This window comes from Ochotona curzoniae, unplaced genomic scaffold (genome assembly GCF_017591425.1).
Source record: "Ochotona curzoniae isolate NIBS_2020 unplaced genomic scaffold, NIBS_Ocur_1.0 scaffold_2476, whole genome shotgun sequence".
Classification (NCBI taxonomy): domain Eukaryota; kingdom Metazoa; phylum Chordata; class Mammalia; order Lagomorpha; family Ochotonidae; genus Ochotona; species Ochotona curzoniae.
In genome coordinates, this window is record NW_024467095.1 from 18,727,930 (window position 1) to 18,750,850 (window position 22,921).

Below are 22,921 nucleotides of genomic sequence, written 5' to 3' on the forward strand. Positions count from 1 at the left end.
ATAACACTGGCTCAACATCCAGGTTGCCATGGGACACCAAAAAGTTTTAGGAACTTGACCAAGGGACACCTTATAGCTCAGCTGTGCCAAATGGCAAAGGAGGTGAGCCCGGGTGGCAGCGGCTGCCGCTCTAAGGTACTGAGATGGCAGTCGGGTCTCACAGGCTAACTTACTCATAACTAAGTAAGAAAGTAAACGAAGGAATAAATAACACTAAGTGGACACTGAGATGGGTGGAATCATAGATACTGGAAACAAACAAACATACTGCCAACAGGAATCCTAGTTTCCCAGCACACATTTTACAGCATCCATCATCCAAGCTGGCCATCTATTTTCCTGAGCAGGTGCTGTCAAGAGATGCCATGCTTACCAGAGTGCTGCTCTGATGACACACAGCATCTTTCTTTTCCCCCAAGTTAGACCCGTACCCTGGCCCTCACAGGTAAATACCCTGGCCCTCACAGGTAAAAGGCAGTGACTGCCCAAGTCCCCAAAGCTCATTAAAATTCATACCTCTTTGATCTCATCTGGGGGAAGCTGCTCTACATTCTGGAGCTTGTTGACACTTCGTCGATGACTGTCATAATAGCTGAAGAAATCATTAGCGCTCTGTTTCAGCAGGTAGAGGATAATGCCCAAACCAGGCAGGCGCCAGTATGGAACCACAGCAGCTTGGGAATCTAATGGAGTTGACAACACAAAGCAACATTCCACTTACAAGAAGCTTGCATGACTTTGAAAAGACCTGTTGTAAAACGAGAACAGCTCTGGAATGTGGGGCTTGTACACTATTATTAAAACCAACCCAGGATTCCTTTTAAATACCACTGATAGTTCAAAGAACAAGCAGCTAAAACTCACTGTGGCCAGGTACTGTAGCCCTCGACCACACTTTTCAATGTGGACGTGGACAGGCTGTCCTCTCCGTTAGGTAAGGACCTCTTGAGAACTCAAAGTTACAAATCTTTACATCCATGTCCCCCCCTTCCTCCCTTCCAAAACACACACACGTACTCACGTTTGGGTTTCCTGATCACAACTGAAAAACTGTCTCATCAATAGCTCTTCTTAGATGGATTCACTTTTTTTTCCTCCATCTTCCAAATACCTCCAACAACCAGGGCTGGGTCAAGCCAAGGCCGAAGCCAGGGGCATGGAACTCCATCTGTGTCTGCCACATGAGTGGCACAGCCCCAAGCACCGGGCCACAGTGACGTTTAGCTGCTTATTCTTTGAAAGAAAGAAATCCCAACCAGAGGCACAGAATGATGGGTCAATTGGCTAATCCTCTGCTGCAAGTGTCACCATCCCATATGGGTGCCGTGTCCCAGCTGCTCCACTTCCCACCCAGCTCCCTGTTCATGGCCTGGGAAGGCAGCAAGGGATGGTCTAACGCCTCGGGAGTCTGAGTCCATGTGGGAGATCAGGAAAAAACTCCTGGCTCATTGCTTTGGACGAGCTCAGCTCCAACTGCTGTGGCCATTTGGGGAGTTAAGCAGCAGGTGCAAAATCTTTCTGTCTTTCCTTCTCCCTGTAAAATCTGCCTTTCCAATAAAAATAAGTAAACCTTAAAAAGAGGGCAGGGGGAGGGGAGAGAAAGAGAAAAGAAAGAAATCAACCCGAGGCTTCCTGAAATCAGCATAAGTCAATTCTATCACCATGACCAAGAAACCAAGGGTAACAACTTTAACCAGTCCATGACTTGGTCCTCACATTCCAACTCTTTCCAACTGGATCACATTTGCAGCTACCATACCCAACCTAGACAATGAATTCACTTTAACATTATGCAACATACGGATTGATCTTGTATTTTCCTATTTTCACCCAGTGAGCACACTCTGGTTCTGGAGACTTCCCTTGGAATCTCAAGTACTAGTTAAGACTGTTCTCTCCCATAGGTCTTCCACATTTATCCCCAGGAAATCTCGAGCTTTCTTACACACAGGTCTGGCACTATTTCCTCTCATATTTTCTTTCCCGTCCATTTTTATCGGAAAGGCAGAGAGAGAGCGAGACACACACACATCGACAAAACAAAACAAAACAAAACAACTCTTCAATGTTGAGCACATGAACAACACATGGGATGGGAATCACAGCGATGATTTAGTCTGTGTGCCAAACATAGATTCCCTCGTATTTTCTTTTAAAAGCCACTTTCAGCTTGCCCTCTCGAACCCGGGCGATGAAAGCTCAGCTCACCTTGCCGGGACCCGTCCCTGTTAACCGTTTCCGAAAGGCTCGGGGTGAAGAGACACACAGCATGCTGCAGGGTAGGCGAACTCTGCAACATGAGCGACTGGCAATATTCCATGACGTTGGCACAAATCTACAACGAAAGAAGAGCAGGAATTAGAATCTTAGCCACAAAATCACCCGAGACAGAGACATCTAGATTTCAAAGAGGACATGGTTATGAATCATTTCCTAAAAATACTCATACCTGTAACCAGTACCAATTTTCCACCTAACGCAGAGGCCTTACACACTTCCACAGCTCCCACCCTTCTTACCTGCTGCATAGCCAGCTCAATCTCATCCTTCTTGCTCACTCTATCTCCCTCCACATTATCATCTTGAAATTTGAACTGACGCAGTCTGTCGGAACCACCAAAGCGACTCAGTAGTCCCAAACACTGGCGCTAAGAAAGGAAAAGACATTTGTTGCTTTCCAGCAAAATGTTTAAAATTAATGACCCCCCTTTCTTGAGGGAGATCTAAAACACAAACTCAGCAGAACGGAATCACCATAAAACATCTGACATCCTACTCCCAGTTCAGCCAACCAAGGAAAAAACAGTTAAAAGACTAAAAAAGCCAGTATATGTGACTTTTGGTTTCTAGGAGGGGGGCGGAAAAGGTATATACTTTATGGTGGAAGAAAGGCATGAAAGAACTATAAATTCTCCTCCACACAAAATCAAAAAATGATATTTCAAAGTCAGAGTAGTAGCTGTTAAGTGTGTTATTTCGACAGGGAAAAACTACAGCAGCGAAGAGAGGATGCCCAAATCCAGTGAGCAGAATGGAGTAGAAGAGTCACGAGTCACGGACTGCTATGTTCTGCAACACATCTTACACATGCCACTTCAACATGGAAACATTTGTTACCTGGAATCTTCCGATGTGTCCCTGGAGCTCCATCAGCGAGCCTTCATTGACGTCAACGTCAAGCTCACTTAAAATACCTACAAAATTCGAATGTTTTTAAATAGTTTTATAATAAAGGCGTTAAAAACTAGAAAGTGAAGATTTGACATTTGAAGGTCATTATGTGCCTGAACAGTTTCCACGAAATCGCCCCGAGAAGCACGAATTCACAGACTATCAGTACCTTTCATGTGCTAACACCAGCACACGCACACTTAGATGAAACTTCAGATCTAAACAGAATTGCTTCCAAAATGAATTTTTTAAAGTTTACAAGAAAAATCTTTAATTTATTGCTATGAAAATTTAAAACTTGCTAAATTTGACTGTAAATTACTTTCTTTTCCATGTCTTTAAAAAATGTGAAACAATGGGGCTAGCTAGTACTGCAGCAGAGCAAATTAAAGCACAAAGTGTAATGCCAGCATCCCATGTAAACTGCAAGTTCGAGTTCCAGCTGCTCCACTTCTGATCCAGCTCCCTGGATGTGCCCAGCAAGGCAGAGGAAGACAGCCTGAGTGTACAGGCTCGTCAGCTCTGTGGAAGGCCAGGACAGAGCTCTAGGCTCCTGACTGGCCTGGTTCGGTCCCAGCCATGGCATTCATTTTGGAAGTGAATCAAAAGATGGAAGATCTGTTTCGGTCTCTCCCTCTCTTTCTGCAATTCTAACTTTTAAATAAATAAATAAATCTTTAAACACTGACTAAAGTCCCAGCTGCTCTAGTTCCAATCCAGCTCCCTGCTAAGTGAGACACTTCGAAGAATCTCCTGGCTCTTGCTTTCACATGAACTCAGCTCTGGCCATTACGGACACTTACAGAGATATCTTTTTTGCTCTTTTTTTTTTTTCCCTGTTACTGCCTTTCAAATGGATAAATCTTTTTTTAAAAAAAGATTTATTTATTTTTGTTGAAAGTCAGATAAACAGGAAGAGAGACAGAGAAGATCTTCCATCCAATGATTTACTACCCAACAAGTGGCTGCAACAGCCAGCGCTGAGACAATCCAAAGCCAGGAGCCTCTCCCAGGTCTCCCACATGGGTGCAGGGTCCCAAGGCTTTAGGCCATCCTTGACTACTTTCCCAGGCCACAAGCAGGGAGCTGGATGGGACGTGGGGCCGCTGGGGTTAGAACTGGCACCCATAAGGGATCCTGGTGCATTCATGGTGAGGACTTCAGCTGTTAGGCTACCGTGCCGGGCCGGAATAAACACATCCTAAACAAACAAAAAAAAACACACAAAAACTATCACTTCGTCTTTCACATGAGGCAATTAAATGATTCTACAAGGTAAACAAATTATAACAAGGAAAAGATCAAAACATACAAATAATTGTTCATCATCTTTCTTTTTCCCAAATCTTTGTTTCTTACTGATGGTGATTTTGTACTCTGCCTCTCACAGTGAAGAAACAGCTGTAATCTAAAACAAAACCCTGCTTCTAAGTTTTTAAAAATTTGTTAGTTTCGAGTTACATGAAATATTTGTTTTTAAAAACAGCATGTAAAAGGCAATTCCATTGTCAGAAGTCACATCCCTTGTCTCTGTCACTCTACTAGGTACAAGCACGCACAGGGAAATGTTGGAAAAGCTGCTGATCAAACGCTTACATGTACTTACTGCTAGGTAGTATGACTTTATCATCTCTGAGCTTTTATAATGAGCAGGTATCATTTTTTGTGGACGTACACTCACTGCTCCAATGCTGTTAGCAGTACCTACTTCAAGTAAGTCAAATCTGCTAACTGTTCAAGAGCCTTGCGGAAAATGCACTATAAAAAAACTGCATGCATATTTCAAAAGTTTTTCATACTGATAGATCCTTAGCTTTCCCAAACTACATGAAACATCCTTGAACAGGTGCAGAGCAACAGGACTTGACCCTATCAAATCTGTGTCAGTGGCAGTAGGTCAACTGCGGAGTCCCTTCAGCACAGTCGACTCACCGGGAAGCGCAGCTTTGCTGATGATTCCCGTGAGCAGAGCCAGCTCCTGCAGGGACCCCACGCTCATCTCCTGACAGCGCAGAATGGCCTGGATGGTGTCGGAGTGCGCAATGAGGAACTGCAACACCTAGGTCAAGGGTAAAGCAGAAGTGGAGTGGAGGAGCCAGAGCAGCAAATCGTCACGTGACTGCACAATTCATTCCAGTAATATCGACACATGTAATCCAACGTAACGGGGACGAGTAAGAGACTGCTTTCTATGCTTAGGTTTATTTTTTTCAGGAAACAAATATTAAACTAGGCTTCACAAGAACTAGAAAGATAAAGATAAATCAAGCATATAAAGGCTGCTGTAGAGAGGTTTCAACGTATAACAGAATTTGCAATGATAAAAACAGTGTAGGACCCTTCGGTACAAGAACGTAAAATAAGAAGACATGAAATGACTACAGAGCTAAAGACACTGCTTGACAAAAGTGACTCCCTGACACAAAGACAAGAGCATTAAAGGTTCCAACTCTCCCGGTAAACCAAGGAGATAAAATCCTGAGCTCCAAATCGTCCCCTTTCACCATCACAGAGGACTTGCAATGATTTCAACTGCAGAATTATCTCAATGCAAAGACTATAAAAAATACGCCACGCAAGCACCTGCAACACTCAGGAACTGTGCGCCTTTCTGTATTTTAATACAGGTGCCTGAGCTCCCCAACAACTGCTGGGCATGAAATTCGGTGACCTGTATTTGTTTTTTTTTTAAAAAAAAGAAGCTTCCTGGGGTGGACACTGTAGCACTGCAGATTAAGCCACATATGTCAGTACTGGCATTCCATATGGGTTCAAATCCCTACTGCTCCACTTCCACTTCAGCTTCTGTCTTTGGCTTGGTCCAGTCCTGGCTGCTGCAGCTGTGTGGGGAGAGTGAACCAGCTGAGGGAAAGCATCACTCTGCTCGTTTCTATGTAACTCTGCTCTGCTTTTAAAAAGGAAATAAATGAAAACTTAAACAGCAACCTCTACGTTGACAGGAGAAGGCTCAGCCTGACAGGAGAAGCAGACAAAAGGTCCAGAAACCAGAGCATTTCAGGACGCGGCTCCTGAGGACAGCACAGCTTACTGAGACAAGATACAAGACTGCGCATACATGGAATGAGCCTAATGAATCACTGCAAGGACAGATTACAGACTGTACTAACTTTTTTTTTCAGATTTATTTTTATTGCAAAAGCAGACTTACAGAGAGATGGAGAGACAGACAGCTAGAGAGAGAGCTATGGCCCATCTGCTGGTTCACGTCCCAATGGTACCCATACGGGACGCCAGCAACGCAGGGAGAGGCTCAACCCCTACTGCTGGTCACTACTGCATTAATTCAATGAAACCAATATGTTTGATGGTTTCACTGAAATGCAATGATTCCTGTTGTTTAAAGGAAAAGAAATCTGATAGATAGAGAATTCACGTGGTTCAAGTCCTCATTCTCTAAGTGTGGCCTTATTATCTACGTTCTGTACTTTCTGCAAAACACAGTATACTTCTCCAAATAAACCTGATTTAATTACTTCTTAAAAGAGAGCTCATTCTCACTGTAACTGCTTTCATTTTAAAAGAGTAAATTTTAAGCACTTGCTCTCCATTTTAGGATTCTACTGGTTAATTAAAAGTGTTCATTCAACACAGAGAAAAGATAAAGTCTGTTTTCTTTTTAATTTTTAAAGGTTTAATTATTCACATATCCATCTGAAACAGAGTGGCAGAGAGAAGCAAAACGAGCCAGGAACTCCATGTTGCAACAGGGCCTAGGGGCCTTCGGGGCGAGCCGCTTCAGAAGCAATGGGGACTCAAACTGGCACTCCGCTACAGGAGCAGGCAGCTTAACCTGCACTGGCACAGTGCCTACTGGGGGCCCTTGTTTCCTATCTCAACGTATTTTAAGGATTGATTGATTTGTATTTGAAAGGCTGATTTCACAGACAGAAGGAGAGACAGAGAGCAATCTTCCATCCACTGGTTCACTCCTCAAGTGGATGCAATGGCTGGAGCTGAGCCAATCCAAGGCTGCGAGCTCAGAGCTTCTTCAGTCTCCTATGTGGGTACAGAACTCGAAGGACTTGGGCTACCCACAGCCAGGACACAAGCTGGTGCTCATATGAAATGCTGGCACTACAGACAGGGATTAGCTGGCTATGTTACCACACTGGCCCCTTATACCTACATCTGCTACAAAGAGCAAGATTAAATTCTATTCACATCAGCTTTCTATGTGTTCAATTTCTTTCTGTGTTTGTAAAATGAGGATTTTGTAGTGTACAACTCCTAAGAAGAGAAGCTCTCTTACCTGCCCTGCTGCTTGCAGGTGCTGGGCCATACTGGATGTGAGGATCACCTGACAGAGCCGCAGAGCCGGAAGGAGAATCTGACGATAGCGATCCACTGGTGTGGGGATGAACACCGGCCGGTCCCGCATGCCAAACACCCTGGATTCATCCCAACCAGGAGGAGAGAGCAACATTCCCAGGGTTAAGGTATATTCTCCTAAAAGCCAGGGAGCTTGAGAGAGAGTTTGATCTTCAGTTCACTGGTTCACTCTCTCCAAACCCCCAACTGCCCATAACAGCAAGGCCTGGGTCAGGCTGCAGCCAGGACCCCCAAGACACCAAGAGGGTCTCCCCTGTCGCTGGCGAGATCCTGACTTATACCCTGCACCCGTGTGGGAGACCTGGAAGAAGTTCCTGGCTCCCGGCTTCAGATCGGCACTGCACCAACCGTTCCGCTCACTTGGGGAGTGAATCATCGGGCAGAGGATCTTCCTCTCTGTCTCTCCTCCTCTCTGTATATCTGACTTTGTAATAAAACTAAAATAAATCTTAAAAAAAAAAAAAAAAAGGAATAAGACTGGGAAGAAACACTTCTAATAACAAAATTCTCTCCCATATTCTAAAGTAGAATAGTATTCTGAAAGGGAAAGCATTAGGCCTTATTTACTTTCTTTGCTCTTACTTGCAAACTCCCATTAGGACAGCATAGAGACGTATAGCCAAACACACAAGGGAGTCAAGTGAGAGAATATTACTAAACCGGAATCATACACCAGTGGGAAAATGACACGTGCTATTTCCTTAACAACCCTTTCACGGGACTCGAACCAAAGTGGCCTATGTGAACACTTACCCCTGTGCATCCATTTCTGGACGCATGTCATAGACTTGGCATTGTGCTAGCCGCACAATCACTCCGGACCTCAACAGCTCCAAGGCGCCTTGCTGTATCTTAGCGACTCTTGTGAGAAATGCCTACAAAGTCACAGACGGAAAAATCAACAGTGTGGAACTCACGGGAAAGGACCCCTACAGAAATGAGACTTTCTCACAGCATTTTTCTCACCTTCAATCACCAATGAAAACAAACTCGGAGCTAGCTAGCTACAAGGGAACAATACACTGCCTTTCTCAGGATTTTATAAGCACTCACTACAACATATCTAAACTGCCTACATACTGGGCCATGCATGAAATAAACATGCAACTAAAATAATTTTTCGTTATCACGTGGCCAGAGATGCTTATATGTCTGTAGTACCCAAAGCCATGTGTGGCATTTATTGGGTATTCAGTTCAAAACTTGTCACGTTAACAAATGAACACAGAAAAGGGAGTTAAGTGCTCCCAAACTGTGATACTCATGCTAAGTTCAACCAGGAAGAAACAAAATATTAAAACAGATTTGTAGGCAAGTAAACAAAGTCGGAGCCAACCTATCTGTATTGGAAATGGGCGTCTAAAGTACAGCACCTGAATTTAACAGGCAGCTAATGAAGAGCGAATTGTACTGCAGATGCCTCGTGCAGCACCAAGTGTCAGACCACCACCACCAGTGCTCAGCCCCCATTATCCAGCTCATTTTGTCAGGACCACTTCAATTTATTTATTTCTTTAACTAAAAATATATTTTTTGGTCAACACAGCATCTTTATTGTCAGACTTCAATTTATCCTTCACACAGTGAATATGTTTCCTACACAGATCCCCACATGCAGAACTCAGGACAGCATGTATGACAGAAGACAATCACCAAAACGTATGAGCCACTCATTCTCTTCAATATGTCTGCAGCCCCAAGAAGAATAACCAGCTGGTGTTCACCAAGTCATACCATTTTGGACTCGTAGGTATAGAGGGCTTTTAAGAGGGGAGGTTGCGGAGTCAGCAGACTCTGCAAAGTCCGGTCATCTTCCAGCAGGCTGTCCACAAGGACCTTCAGATAGCCGCTGTTGGAGAGGTACAGAAGCCATTGCTGCTGCTTATCCACGGAGACGATCCGATCCAGCAGGGCCAGGGCCAGCATCTGAGGGGACAGCGAGGCAGAGTACAACAGTACGTGACAGGAACGGCTGACCTACAAATGCTTTAGAGCCTTTTGCAAGACAATGGAATGCTTGCAAGAAAATCTCTTCATTGTTTAAAACACGCTGCAGATTATAGATACAGGTTCAGAATTTAGGTCCATTAATAAGTAAAAGTATATTTTGGTACCATATTAAAATAATGACACTGACTATATTTTAGAAGAATTTAGAAATCAACTAAGAGGTTTAACAAAGTTCTTTTTTTTCTAATTGTGAAGTTTCACACACTCATTACAGAAAACCCAGAAAGGCATATTAATAAAGACATTATCAAATAAAATGGTTTCATCCTTTTAGGTCTATTTCTTCCCAGTGTTTTTTCTTTAATTTCTAAAAATAATTTAAGGATTTTGAAAAACTCAACCAAGATCACTACATGTTTGCCCCATTTTCAAAAATCTTTTTCCCACGCCAGGCGCGGTAGCCTAGCAGCTAAAGCACTTGCTTTGCATGCGCCGGGATCCCATATGGGCCCCGCTTCCCATCCAGCTCCCTGCTTGTGGCAGTGGAGGATGGCCCAAAGCCTTGGGACCTTGCATCTGTGTGGGAGACCCAGAAGAGGCTCCAGGCTCCTGCCTTCACATTGGCTCAGCTCCAGCCATTGAGGCTGTTTGGGGAGTTAGTCATCAGATGGAACATCTTTCTCGCTGTTTCTCCTCAGTATGTCTGACTGTCCAATAAAAATGAAAATAAATAAATAAATCATATTTCCAGGGACTAGTGCAGTGGTATAGTATGCTCAGCTTCAGCCCGAGGTGCCAGGCATCCATATGGATTTCGCTTCACTGCCAGCCCAGCTCCCTCTTTGATGGTTTGGGAAAGCAACAATGGCCCAAGTCCTTAGCTCCTGCATCCATGTGGGAGACTTGGAAGAAGCTCCTGGCTTCCGGTTTCAGATATTAACCCAGTTCCAGCCACTGCAGCTATTTGAGCAGTGAACCAACGGATAAACAAGCTCTTTGTCACCCTGCCTCTCAAACACAAAACTAAATAAATCAATCCTTTAAAAAGTCATATTTCTGTAGTCTTCAAAAATATGATTTACTGTTAAATAATCTTCCACTGAGAGAAAAATTATCTTCCCAGCGCTATCTCAGGCATGTCACAACATTTTAAGGAACTATAAATACAAGTTTACATTCACAAAGACTTAGACAAGAAAAAGCTATATTCCGTATAAAGATAATTCAGCATTCTGTTAATCAAAGATCATTTTTAGGCGGTGTTTTCGTCAGTATTTTTACCCTAGTCAACCTCAAAATTAGCAAAAAAGATTATTCTGAGATGAAATTCTGCATTAACATTCTGAACAGAATTGAGCAAGACACATGAATAAATGCAAGGCCTAAATGAGCAAGTTTTCAAAATGTCACACGTTTCGAAAGCCCATTCAGTGAACAGCTCAGCCCGTTCTAAACCCCACCGGGGCGGACGTTACCCTGCCGATCTCGTGGCCGTCACAGGCGTCACGACACACCACCTCCATCAGGGTAGCACCGTAGCTCTCAATGATGGCCACGTTTTCTCGCTGCAATTTACTGAACACATCTTCTGGGGCTGTCAGCCTTTCCCACATGGTTTTCTTAGCTGAAGAATTAAAACAAAGCATACTCCAATCAAGAATAAGTAATTATGTCTCAGAAGCAACAAGAAAAACCCCTGCGTGACTGAATGTACAAAGGCCCGCTGTCTCATGGGCCAGGCACAGGACCCTTTCAGAACACCATCTTCACATTTCTCATCAGCGGGCACTATACAACAGTATCAGAAAATACTTTCCCTAAATAAATTTATCAAAATGAGTTATGAGACTCTAAGAGAATCAATATGCTCTATTTATCCCATTGATTAATCGGATTTGTTTTACTAAGATCTTGACAATATGGCTATAAAGGACTAGGTCAAATGGGGACAACCTATCATTTTAATTTACTTTAGTTGGAATGCTTATTAAATATAGCAAGCACACACACAGACAAGGGTAATATAAACATATAATGATAACCAGTGGCACGAGCACATATTTGGTGTGATTTACATAAGCATCTTAGAAAAGTTCCTCAAATACGCTAAATATAGTTGTAACCTGTATTTGAAACCAATTTCATGACTTTCTGCCCTAATTAGCACAGTTTTCAAATTGTCATCTTGATGAGGAAAGCATTCTTAGTAGTTCCACATAGCAGTTGAGTAGTGATTATTCTAAACAAAATGAATGTAAAAAAAAAAAAATGTAATGGAAATGTGGAAACTGTTCCTAACAGGGAAGTTCCACTCTACCCCTATACTTTATGTACCTATTTCTACTTTGGCTGAAAGTTAGAAAAACAGACATTTGTTTTTCTCAAAGTGCCCGCCCAAACCAAGCTGAGCTAAACTGGGGTGCCATCCACGGCTCTGTGTGCTGGCAGATCTGACGGGTTCCAGCAGGGAGCGCGTTAGCAGCCAGGACTGCAACTCAACACTGGCAGAGGGAGTGCGGGCATTCGAGCAGCTTCCTAAACACTGTGCTAAAGCCCACCCCATGACCTTGCCACAGGAAGCGTGCCTGCTTCAAACCCTCTCAGAATGATTCTATTGGTGCTCCTAGCGTTCAAGGTATTCTTCTGCCTCATTTCAGTAGGTAATACACTTCTATAAATTCATCTTTCGGCTACTCCTCCCTTCTAAGGTGCTAAAGCACAGCAGACAACCTGCAAGCTTAGTATGAATTAAACTACTCCTCACACTACCATAATCTCTAGGAATCTGTGTACAAAACGACACACACTCATAAGTAAGAAGGCAGTGAGTTGCCAGAAAGTGGTCTGGCATTTGCCTAACAAACAGAATAACTCTGGCACGGAATCCTATATGATAGCATGCTGAACATTAACAACAGTTTTTCACATTTGAAAACAAAAGATTCCAGATTATTATTCTCAATTTTAAATGCTATCCATATTTTAAAGATGAGCATTCATCAACATTATTTAAAACATGTCTATCAGGCCCAGTTGGTAGCCTAGGAGTTAAGAGTTCTTGCCTTGCGCGCCTGGTATCCCATTTGGGTGCTGCGTTGTGTCCCAGCTGCTCCACTTCCCATCCAGCTCCCTGCTTGTGGCCTGGGAAAGCAGTCGAGGACGGCCCAAACCCTTGGGACCCTGCACCCGTGTGGAGACCTGGAAGAAGCTCTTGGCTTCGGTTCGGTTTAGCTCCAGTCACTGCACTCACTTGGGGAGTGAGCCAGCAGATAGAAGATGTTTCTCTCTATCTCTCCTCCTCTCTGTGTATCTGACTTTGTAATAAAACCAAAATAAATCTTTAGAACAAAGACAAAAACTAATGCCTACCTTATAACTAAGAAATTCTGTTGTTAGATTTATCAAAAAGTTTCACACCACTGCAAAAACATTTTTGGGACACTATTATACAGTCAACACTGGCGATGTCTGTTTAGAAGGCCGTTTGGTATAATCTATTAAAATAAAGTGAGCAAACTCCACTACAAAGAATCCTCCTGAGTAACAAAGCCATGTTCGACCCAGCACTTTCGTGACTGTAAAAAATGAGACACAATTTAAAGGCTCATGAATACAGAAAATGATTCAATAAATCTTACGTCCACACTGGACTGACACAGTTACATGTGTACTGCAGCATAGTACAAGGGAGGAAAGACACTGTACACTCTGCATAGCACTCTGCTCGGCAGGACTGAGCCATTCACAGTGAGCGACTTACAGAAATACATAAAGCCGTACTAGTATTTATGTAGCAAGGTTCCTCTGCCAAACAATAATAATGTACTATCATAACACTTAAAAACTACATATTCTTCCTGCACTTCAGAGGACACACTTTAATGACCATTTTTAAATTTTCAGCAGCCTTCTCTAAGAAGGACGATGAAGAATCAAGCGCACTGTACCTGCTTCTAAAGTGTCGGGTTCATCTGGCCTCTGGGCGATCTGTAGGTAATAGAGCAGAGAGCCGTACAGGTGAGTCCGCACCCGCTGGAAGCCGCCGCCTACAGAAGAGGCACACGCACAGTCAACCCGTTTAGGACAATGCAAGTCAAAACACAAAGTTGGAATTTAGAGATGAAAAAAAAAAAAAAACCTGTCTTCAAAATGAAGTCCAATAATTTTTTCAAAATGATGTGAAGTGAAGAATCCCCGATGGAAGCGAAGCCCACTGGGGGGCTCTCTGCCGAAGGAGAGGTGACACTGTGAAGCATGAAAGCATAGTGGGCCTCTCCGGGGCTCGAGACCACCATCTGCTTCTGTTCTGTGCGGACGGCTTGGCTGAGGTGGGCAGTCAGTGTGAACACAGCACCAGCGACCACCGGCATCAACTCTTGCGCTGCCTCATCATCCAGTATCTGAGAGCCAGAGGAAAATTAGAATGAGGATGGAATTTCTAGCTACAATCATCAGTTTCATATATATTTAACTTTACAACTACTAATAACGTAAGAATTGTTATAAGGGGCCAGAGTAGTGGCACAGGGAGTTAAGCTGACACATGCGATGAGAACATCCCATATGGGTGGCCAGTTCAGGAACTGGTTATTCTACTTTTGATTCTGTTCTTTGCAAAGGCAGCAGGAGGTGGCCCAAATCTCAGGATCCAGCAACCACAGGAAGACCTGCCTGGAGTCCCTGGCTCTTGGCTCTGGACGTGCCTAGCCCTGGCCAGCATTGTGACACAGCAGGTAAAGTTGCTGTGTGCAGTGCCAACATCCCACATGGTCACGGTCTCTCATCCCAGCTGCTCTAATTCTGATCCTTCTCCCTGCCGGGGACCTGGGAGGCAGCAGACAATGGCCGAAGTCCTTGTGCTCCTGAACCCACAGGAAAGATCCAGAGAAGTTCCTGGCTTCCCAACCAGCCCAACTCCAGCCACTATGGCTATGTGAGTGAACCAGCCTCTTGAACTCAGCCTTCCAAATAATACATGCATCTTTAAAAAGGAATGAATCTTACAAAACACGAAAATGAATTATGAAAAAGAAAGGGGGAAAAAGCAAGCTAACATATAGCGACAACCTTAAGTATAGTTTCCTACCCTTGGGAGATATGTTCCAAGACCCCCAGGGAATGCGCAAAGCCTTCTTACACTATTATTTCCGATATATACATTCTTATGATAGTTTAATAAGTGAGGCATACTAAGAAGTCAGTAATAAATAAAAAACAACTATAATAAGTTACATGAGAGTGGTGTCTCAAAAACTACAACTATACTGTATTCACTAATTTTTTTTTTAAGATTTATTTTTTTCATTTGAAAGGCAGAGTACAGGGAAAGAGAGTCTTCTCTGCACTCATTCAATGCCCAAAGGCCCATCAAGGAGAGCACTGGCACAGCCGAAGCCAGGGGCCGGCAGGTCCTTCCAGCTCCGCCGCACTTGGGCCATCTTCCAGTGCTTTGCCATGCACATTAGCAGGGAGCTGAGCAAGAAGTAGAGAAGCCAGGACTTGAACTAGCACAGATATGGAAAGCCAGCACTGCAGGCAGAGTCTTAACTTGCTATGCCACAACACTGTCCCTTCCCCTCCCCCACTAGGTGCTCACACTTCCTGCTCTCATTGACCACAGGTAGCCTAAACAATGGACAGAAAAATGGCAGCTAAGGAATGCTACACGATGGTGAGGTAACCAGCTTCTCAACCAGCAGGGCTTCCTATCAGAAGATCCTAGCGAGGGGCTGGCACGTAGAGACCACAGCAAGTCCCACTCAGGTCTGGGGTAGGATCTGTGTGCACTTTCAACAGGCTCCTTCGGTCATTCTGACACCCAGTCACTACAAGTACAGAAATGATGTCTTTTTCAAGGCAAGTTCTAACACTGACATTACACAACTCGATTTTAGTCCTAATCTAAAACAGAAAAAATAAATCAGGAAACAACATCTGCTTGCTCACGTTGCATCGATTTGTTTAGCAGTGCCAAGTAACTTGGGGAGCTGGTCACCTTATCGTGCACATCTTGTAAAATATCCCGGATGATGAGCTGCCGGTCCTCTGGCTGGATCAGGTCCTGGGGGCAGGCGGTCAGGATGATCTCGACGAGCTGCCGCCAGGACTCGAGCGCGTGGCGCTTGGCGTGAAGGCACTGCAGCAGCTTGTTCCTTGCTACCACGTACTGAAGAATGGTGCTGATTTCCTGAGGCCAGAGACGGAGTCACAACGTTACACACAGCCGGGAGCAGCCGTTACTGACAAGCTTCTATGTGGAACCTTGCCAGACAATCCACATGGAAACTACTACACACGGATCAGGCCACAGATACTATGAGAAGTGTGTGTGTGTGTGTGTGTGAATGGCAGGAGCCAGGGAGGGAAGTCTTTAACATTATCTTCTTTCTGCAGTTGTCTACTTATTCTTTCTCTAGAGCATGACAACTACCGAGTTCAATGCCAGGCTCCCGTGGCACACCTTTCATTTCTCAGCGTCTTCTTCTGATGAGGTCAGCTATGCTTCCACATCCATGGTTCTTCCCACCTGAATTCTTACCCAGAAAACTCCCTTCTTTACTAACAAATGACCCAGCCCGCCTCACGTGTAAGCAGTAATGAAGTCTACCACTTAACACAGTTCTAATAGCCTGGCAGCAAAACCGTTATGTCAGAAGATCACACATCAACTTCAGTTCCATTCACAAAAGTCATAAAATTAAAAGGAAAAGAACCCACTGAAATTTCATTTTTATGTAGTTTACTAATAAATTCTACGGTAACTGAGATTTGCGTCTTTTACATAGCTGAAAGGTTAAAACTGAAATAGACCCAACAGACTTGATGAAACTCACCTCCATCAGCAGTGGCCTCTGTCCGATGGCTGCCATGCCCTGCAGGGCGTTCACTTCCGCCACCAGGACCCTATGAAGAAGCTGTATAGTGAAGAAAAGAGAAACGAGACCACGAGACTCAGCAGCGGAACAACAACACTTGGCAATTACCATCAGCTGTCCTACAGGAGAAAAAGTCAAGATCTCAACAACAGTGGCAGTGCCCAATTTCCAAACAAAAAACCTCAGGGATGGGAAGGCCCATCCCAGAGCGGCACCGAAGCACCCCTCCAGTGGCTGAGTCAATCCGAGTGCCCTGAACACGGCTCATCTTCTGGGAAGGCCAGGAACAGAACAGTTAAAAACAACCCCACAGGGCCCGGCGGCGTGGCCTAGCACCTAAAGTCCTCGCCTTGAATGCACTGGGGATCCCATATGGGCACCGGTTCTAATCCCAGCAGCTCTACTTCCCACCCAGCTCCCTGCTTGTGGCCTGGGAAAGCAGTCGAGGACGGCCTAAAGCTTTGGGACCCTGCACCCGTGTGGGATACCTGGAAGAAGTTCCTGGCTCCTGGCTTCGGATCGGCACTGCACCAGCCGTTGCGCTCACTTGGGGAGTGAATCCTCAGGCAGAGGATCTTCCTCTCTGTCTCTCCTCCTCTCTGTATATCTGACTTTCCGATAAATAAATAAATCTTTTTTTTTTTTAAAAAACCCACAGCCCCTGCTCAGAAGGATAATTTAAAAAAAGGAATATTACAGTAGATCTAAAGAATTGACACGTGGTCTCTATGCTATCTGCTGGCCGTCTGACAAAGAGAATCATCTTACACAAGCTAGTGAGATCTCCTGCCTAGATTTTTTACGACGGTTCACTTAAGGCCGCACACGCTCCACAGCCATCCCTACCTTCACATTGCACACCGTCTGGCCTCGGAAGTTCTTGTGTTCACAGTTCGCAATCACTTGTTCAATCTGGGCCCGGTCAAAGAAGTCCAGCTGCAGCGGCTCAGGAATTTCCTGACTGAAGTCAATGGAGTCAAGGATACTGAGAATTTTTCGACGTACTAGAAATGATAATAAATAATTCAGTTTTCTTTGGGACACTGAGAAGAGCAAAGCAACAACATGGCTCATTCTTGAAGACAGTGTTTTGTTAGGAAAGAATGCTCGTCTAGAAATCAAAGAATACAGCACTGAAATCTAAATCTGGTTTCATTTAAGATTTTCTTTTCTGTCCAGTTATCCTAGCTATTAAAAAATAATTAGATGTAGTGGCCAGCATGGAGGCTGAACAGACTAAACCATCAGGCACAACACCACACACGGTTGCTAGTTCCTGTCCTGGCTGCTCCACTTCCCACCTAGCTCTGGCTTATGCTTGTGAGGAACGCTCAAGCCCTTGGCCTCTGCATGCATGAGGGAGACCTGGAAGAAGCTCCTGGCTCCTGCCTTCGGATAGGCTCTGTTCTGGCCAGCGGTCATTTGTGGAATGGAATAATGGGTCAAGCATCTTTCTCTCTCTGTCTCTCCTCTCCGTTCGTGAAATCTACCTTTCAAATAAAAATAAATAAATCTTAAAAAAAAATCTAACTGTAACAAATAATCCTCTTTGTGCGTACAACTTTTCTGACAGCTCAGAATTTCCAGGGACAAGCATAATACGCTCTACAAGTAATTTGTCTATAAATAAATTCATTCTTAATTCAACGGGCTTTACCTTTAGTAGCAGTGTCAAAGTGAAGAAACCCAGAGACAGATCTATTTTCGTCTTCTGTTCCCCCTTCTCCATCTGCTGAATCATCAATAACAATGGAATGCAAGATGAAAAACATTGCATCTTATTTCTAGGTCATCCTGTCTACATCAAAGAATCCCTTTCAAACGGACAGTTAAAATGCAAAGACTGATGAGGTGTGACTGCCAACATTCATCTAATTCTGTCCCTGAAAAATCTACTTCCCAGTTGTAACGAAGATAATCAGGTTTCCAAAAGTGACAAGACTGAATTATGCCAAGTGGGATGATTCAAAAAGCTTACACTTCATCTGCATGACGCTTAGTACAACAAAATCCAACAAATATTTTGTATACAGCTAGCATGGTACAATTCAATGTGCATGCTTAAAACCAATAAAATGACAATGATGTGGTTTTTAAATTTGTTGTGTTACAGAAAACTATTTTAAATGTGTGAGAACCATGTTGGTTTATCATCACATGCTAAAGACAAGACTCAGATTTGTGCTTGTATTCATTCACAAAGACCAGTCACCAACACAATAAGACAAACACCAACATTCACCTGAGTATGGCTTCACTGGCATGTCATCTAACAGCAGGTGCAGGAGCCTCTGGGTGTGCGACCGCTGACGGTTGAGAGAAGTGACTCTTAGTTCTATTGAGGCAGTCTTCATAAGCCACGACATTTGGTTTAGCATAGATATTTCATATTCTGGAATTTAAACATGTAAATTTCATTTCCCAGAATAACAGAAAAAGATCAGAATAGATTTAAATTCCAAAATTCATCAGATACTCTCCCATGCAAGAAACTCAATAATTTAGGAAGTTTACCAAAATTAACATTACTCTGTAAAATTAGAAAGGAAAAAATATATATCAAGAGAAAAAAAACAAATTAGTATATGTCTTCAAAGATGAGCTAAATCAAATGAAAAAGAACAGAGAATAAAGGCTCCATTACAATAGTTTCACAAACAGCCTCTGAATCTGTCATATGTTGATATTAACACATAACTTAAGAAAAGTAATATGCAGTTTGTATAAAAACTACATTTTGATCTTGATTTCATGAAACACATTTTTTAAAAAATAAACTCAAATTTTATAATTAAAAAAACTTATTTATCCTACTGGAAAGGAAGATCTGTAGAGAAAGAGACAAAGAGAGAGATCCTCCATCTGTTGGTTCGTTTCCCAAATGACCACAAGGGCCATAGTGATGGTCTGAAGCTGCAAGCCTCCTCCAGGTCTCCTGTGTGAGCACAGGGGCGCAAAATCTTGCACCAGCCCCACAGCTTTCCCAGGAGACAGAAGGGAGCTAGTGGTTAGGAAGTGGAGTAGCCAGGACTCAAACTGGCACCCACAGGGGATGCTGACCTTGAATGTGGAAGCTTAGCATGATACATCACCATGTTCTCCTAACTTGTGTGATTATTTGATATCTATTAAGATAACTAAAGATTCTTTTCACATATCCTAAAAGTTACAATCAACTCCACATTCCCTTAAATACTTAAGTCTTAAATTGTTGACAATAGAAACATGAAATTCTTCAAATTATTATATATAATGTTATTCTCCAAACAACTAACCATATTCATAATTTTGGGCAAAGCTAAGTCAATTTGTTTCATTCTTCTTTTTTTTTTTTAAAGGCACATACACAGAGAGGAGATGCAGAGAAAGATCTTTCATCCAAAAGCTGAGCGAATTCAAAGCCAGGAACTTCCTTCAGGTCTCCCACACAGGTGCAGGGTCCCAAGGCTTTGGGCTGTCCTCGACTGCTCTCCCAGGCCACAAGCAGGGAGCTGGATGGAAAGCGCGGTCACTAAGACATGAACCAACGCCCATATGGGATTCCCGGCATGTGCAAGGCGAGGACGTTAGCCACTAGCTACCTCACTGGGCTTGCTGAGTCAATTTCTAAAAAGTACATATCATTATAAGTTTCATACTAAGAATTCTTTTGAATTAGGTATAAAAAGTTTTTAAAAGCTTCACATATTAAAAAAATCTCAAAACTAAAAATACCTTTTTGCCCTAATTAACTATGTAAAGATTGTCAAAAATATAATTTAAAAAATGGGAAAAAAAAAACCCTAAAAATAAAAGAGGGGGCCAGCATATGCTGTGGCATAGTGGGTTAAGCTGATGTCTAAAACACTGGCATGCCACGTGGGTGCTAGTTCAAGTTCCTGTTACTCCACTTCTGATTCAGGTCTCCGACAGTGGCCTGGGAAAAGCAGTGGAGGCTGGCTCAAGCGTCTGGGCCTCTGCCAAGCAGCTGGGAGACCTGGATGGAACTCCTGCAGGACCCGGCCAACTGTGACTCCATACACAATCAGTACACGGAAGACTGCTGTTTCATCTCCTCCTCCCTCCTCCCTTTTCTGTATAACTATTTAAAATAAATAGATCTTTTAAAAAATAATAAATGAAAAAAATTTTAAGCTACCAAATAATTATAGGAAAGTTAACAACGTGAAACTAGATTTTCACAAATACTGTTAACTTCTATGCAATGAATAAATAAATTAAAAAAAAAATCAGTGTGGACAGTAAGGGAAGAGAATGCCCTCCTACCTTTGTTAGAAAAAGGCAAATGCTGCAGCTGAGAAAATAAGAAATCCTGGCTCGTTCTCAAGTACCTCATAGTGGGGCCAGACGTATCAGAGCATGCACACAGCTGGTATATCACCTACGGGATGCAAATGAGAGAATTCCGAAAGCAACGTTGTGCTAGACACTTTGAGATACAAATTTCAAGTTACCAAGTAAACAAGGAAATCTATCAGCAACTCCAACAAGCCGGATTAACATATTCACAATCAGCAGCTCAGAATCACAAGCAGTTCTCAGCACCTGGCTCAAGCGAGCCCAAGGAAATACAGTCGAGTATGAAGAATATCACTGTAGTGTTGATGTCACCAGCAACACTTAACAATATGTTCACATGTAGTTAACAAAAAGTTTTAGTATTTAACTACTATTAGTTACAAATTCCTGCAAGGTAAACTTTGAAGCAACTGCAGAAATCATAAAGATCCACTACTGAGTCAAACCATAAAGATAACCAATGGGTAGAGTTCTAAGCTATTTCATTTCCAATCTAGCTGCCTGACAATGAGCCTGGAAAAGCAGCTGAAGATGGCCCAAGTGTCTGGTCCCTGCCGCCCGGCTGAAGATGGCCCACGTGCCTGGTCCCTTCCGCCCAGCTGAAGATGGCCCACGTGCCTGGTCCCTGCCGCCCAGCTGAAGGTGGCCCAAGTGCCTGGTCCCTGCCGCCCAGGTGGAGTTCCAGGCTCCTGACTTTAGCCTGGCCTAGTTCTGGCTGCTGTGGCCGTTTTGCAAAGTGAATTAGTGAATCCAGGATGGAAGATCATCTCTCTCTCTCTCTGCAATTCTATCTTACAAATATATTTGTAAAATTAAAAAGTGAAAACAATACAACTATTGGAGAGTTTCCATACTAGCAGATCAAAATATATCACAAAAATGTCATTTCTATCATTTGTTTTTAGAAGTTGTCAACATACGGGACCTTCAGATCTTCTGGATCTTGGGATTTAGATTTTATCTATAAGAGAGAACTGGTCAAATTAAGCTCATTTCAACTCAGACTGTGGTGTGTTCCATCCGTTGTGTGTACCTGGTAACACAGCTCTGCCAGCTGAGGAGCTTCCCGAACAGCCACAGGGCCGCTTCTTCCCTCTGCCCCTTTCTCCAAGATGTTCAGGATGGCGTGAAGGCAGGTCCGCGGGCAACCCAGGACTCCTACGTGAAAGAGAATTCAGCTTCTGCTTGAGAACTTTTGCCTTATAAAAAGTTGAATTTTATACACACATGTTCTGTAGCAAACACTCTGAAATGCTGCTACAAAAAACTGCTCAATGCCAACTCCCTAAAGTTCCAATTGGTCAATCTTGGTCTAAGCCCCACTTTGTGTTTCAAATGATTTATTTCTGTCAATGAATTACTTCATTAGACCAAAAAGCAGTAAATGATCACTTGTGTGCACACATATGAAAATTAATAAAGAAATAAGTGCCTCCACATCCTACAAGCGTACCTGGGTCTTGCAGGTTTGTGGTGCTGACAGGTTTCTTTAGCTCAAAGCCCAATAGGTAGAGAGCAAGATTGGGTGGATTGCGCTCCAAAGAGGTAATAAGAAGATTCAAGATGTGGGTTCTTGTTTCGTGTCGGATTACGGCTAATTTCTTTTCAAGTTCTGACCCTTGATGTGGAAATCATACAATAAAAATACAAAATGACACAAATTGAACATAAGTTAGCTTTTTGATTTACCTCAACAGCTGTTACACTGGCTTCAGATTTATTTATAGACAAATCCTAAAATCATTACATACTTAACTCTAGCAAATTCTTATCTTCTGTTAGATTATCACTAAACAAGTAAATACTTTTAAGATTCTTTCATATTAAGTACAAAGTAAAAAATATATATATATGCCTGGTAATCTCAGGTATACCTTCTTCCAGACGCACAAATTCTTCCGCATCCTCGCTGTCCAAGCATTCCACAAAGCCCGCCATCAGCTTCTGACTCACACTCTAAAGGCAGAGAAAGAGAAGCGACAAGTCGCAGGAGGCTGTTTAATTACACAAACTATAATAAACACGAATTTGCACACACATGCCTATAACATTTGTCTGTGAAGAAATAGAGCAAACCTGCCCCAACAACTTAGATTTTACTCATGTTTTGAACAGAAAACTCAGTTCCCTATATTATCATAAATTAGCTGTCAAAAAATTTCGAAAATGTTAGTTTTAACACTTGCTTCCCTACTTTCCTTCCCAAAGAATCACAATAAAATTTTTAAAATAGGGCCCAGAAAAATGGCTCAGTGGCCAAAACCATGCCTTACATG

General features: G+C 43.1%; 1 protein-coding gene across 1 annotated transcript in view; it reads right to left on the bottom strand.

The window, feature by feature from the left end:
* The window catches only part of NUP205 (nucleoporin 205), a 59,791-nt gene that overhangs the window by 6,745 nt on the left and 30,125 nt on the right, over positions 1-22,921 (bottom strand). Inside the window, exons 20-39 of the mRNA XM_041002051.1 lie at positions 22,520-22,601; positions 22,099-22,263; positions 21,679-21,803; positions 20,613-20,727; positions 18,589-18,738; positions 18,004-18,075; positions 17,193-17,350; positions 16,305-16,385; positions 15,467-15,658; positions 13,610-13,871; positions 13,419-13,517; positions 10,947-11,095; positions 9,256-9,447; positions 8,275-8,396; positions 7,442-7,580; positions 5,104-5,230; positions 3,118-3,194; positions 2,520-2,648; positions 2,209-2,335; positions 517-683 (exon numbers count right to left, since the gene is read on the bottom strand). Coding sequence (XP_040857985.1) covers positions 517-683; positions 2,209-2,335; positions 2,520-2,648; positions 3,118-3,194; positions 5,104-5,230; positions 7,442-7,580; positions 8,275-8,396; positions 9,256-9,447; positions 10,947-11,095; positions 13,419-13,517; positions 13,610-13,871; positions 15,467-15,658; positions 16,305-16,385; positions 17,193-17,350; positions 18,004-18,075; positions 18,589-18,738; positions 20,613-20,727; positions 21,679-21,803; positions 22,099-22,263; positions 22,520-22,601 — 2,730 coding nt within the window. The remainder of the gene's footprint in view (positions 1-516; positions 684-2,208; positions 2,336-2,519; positions 2,649-3,117; positions 3,195-5,103; positions 5,231-7,441; positions 7,581-8,274; positions 8,397-9,255; positions 9,448-10,946; positions 11,096-13,418; positions 13,518-13,609; positions 13,872-15,466; positions 15,659-16,304; positions 16,386-17,192; positions 17,351-18,003; positions 18,076-18,588; positions 18,739-20,612; positions 20,728-21,678; positions 21,804-22,098; positions 22,264-22,519; positions 22,602-22,921) is intronic.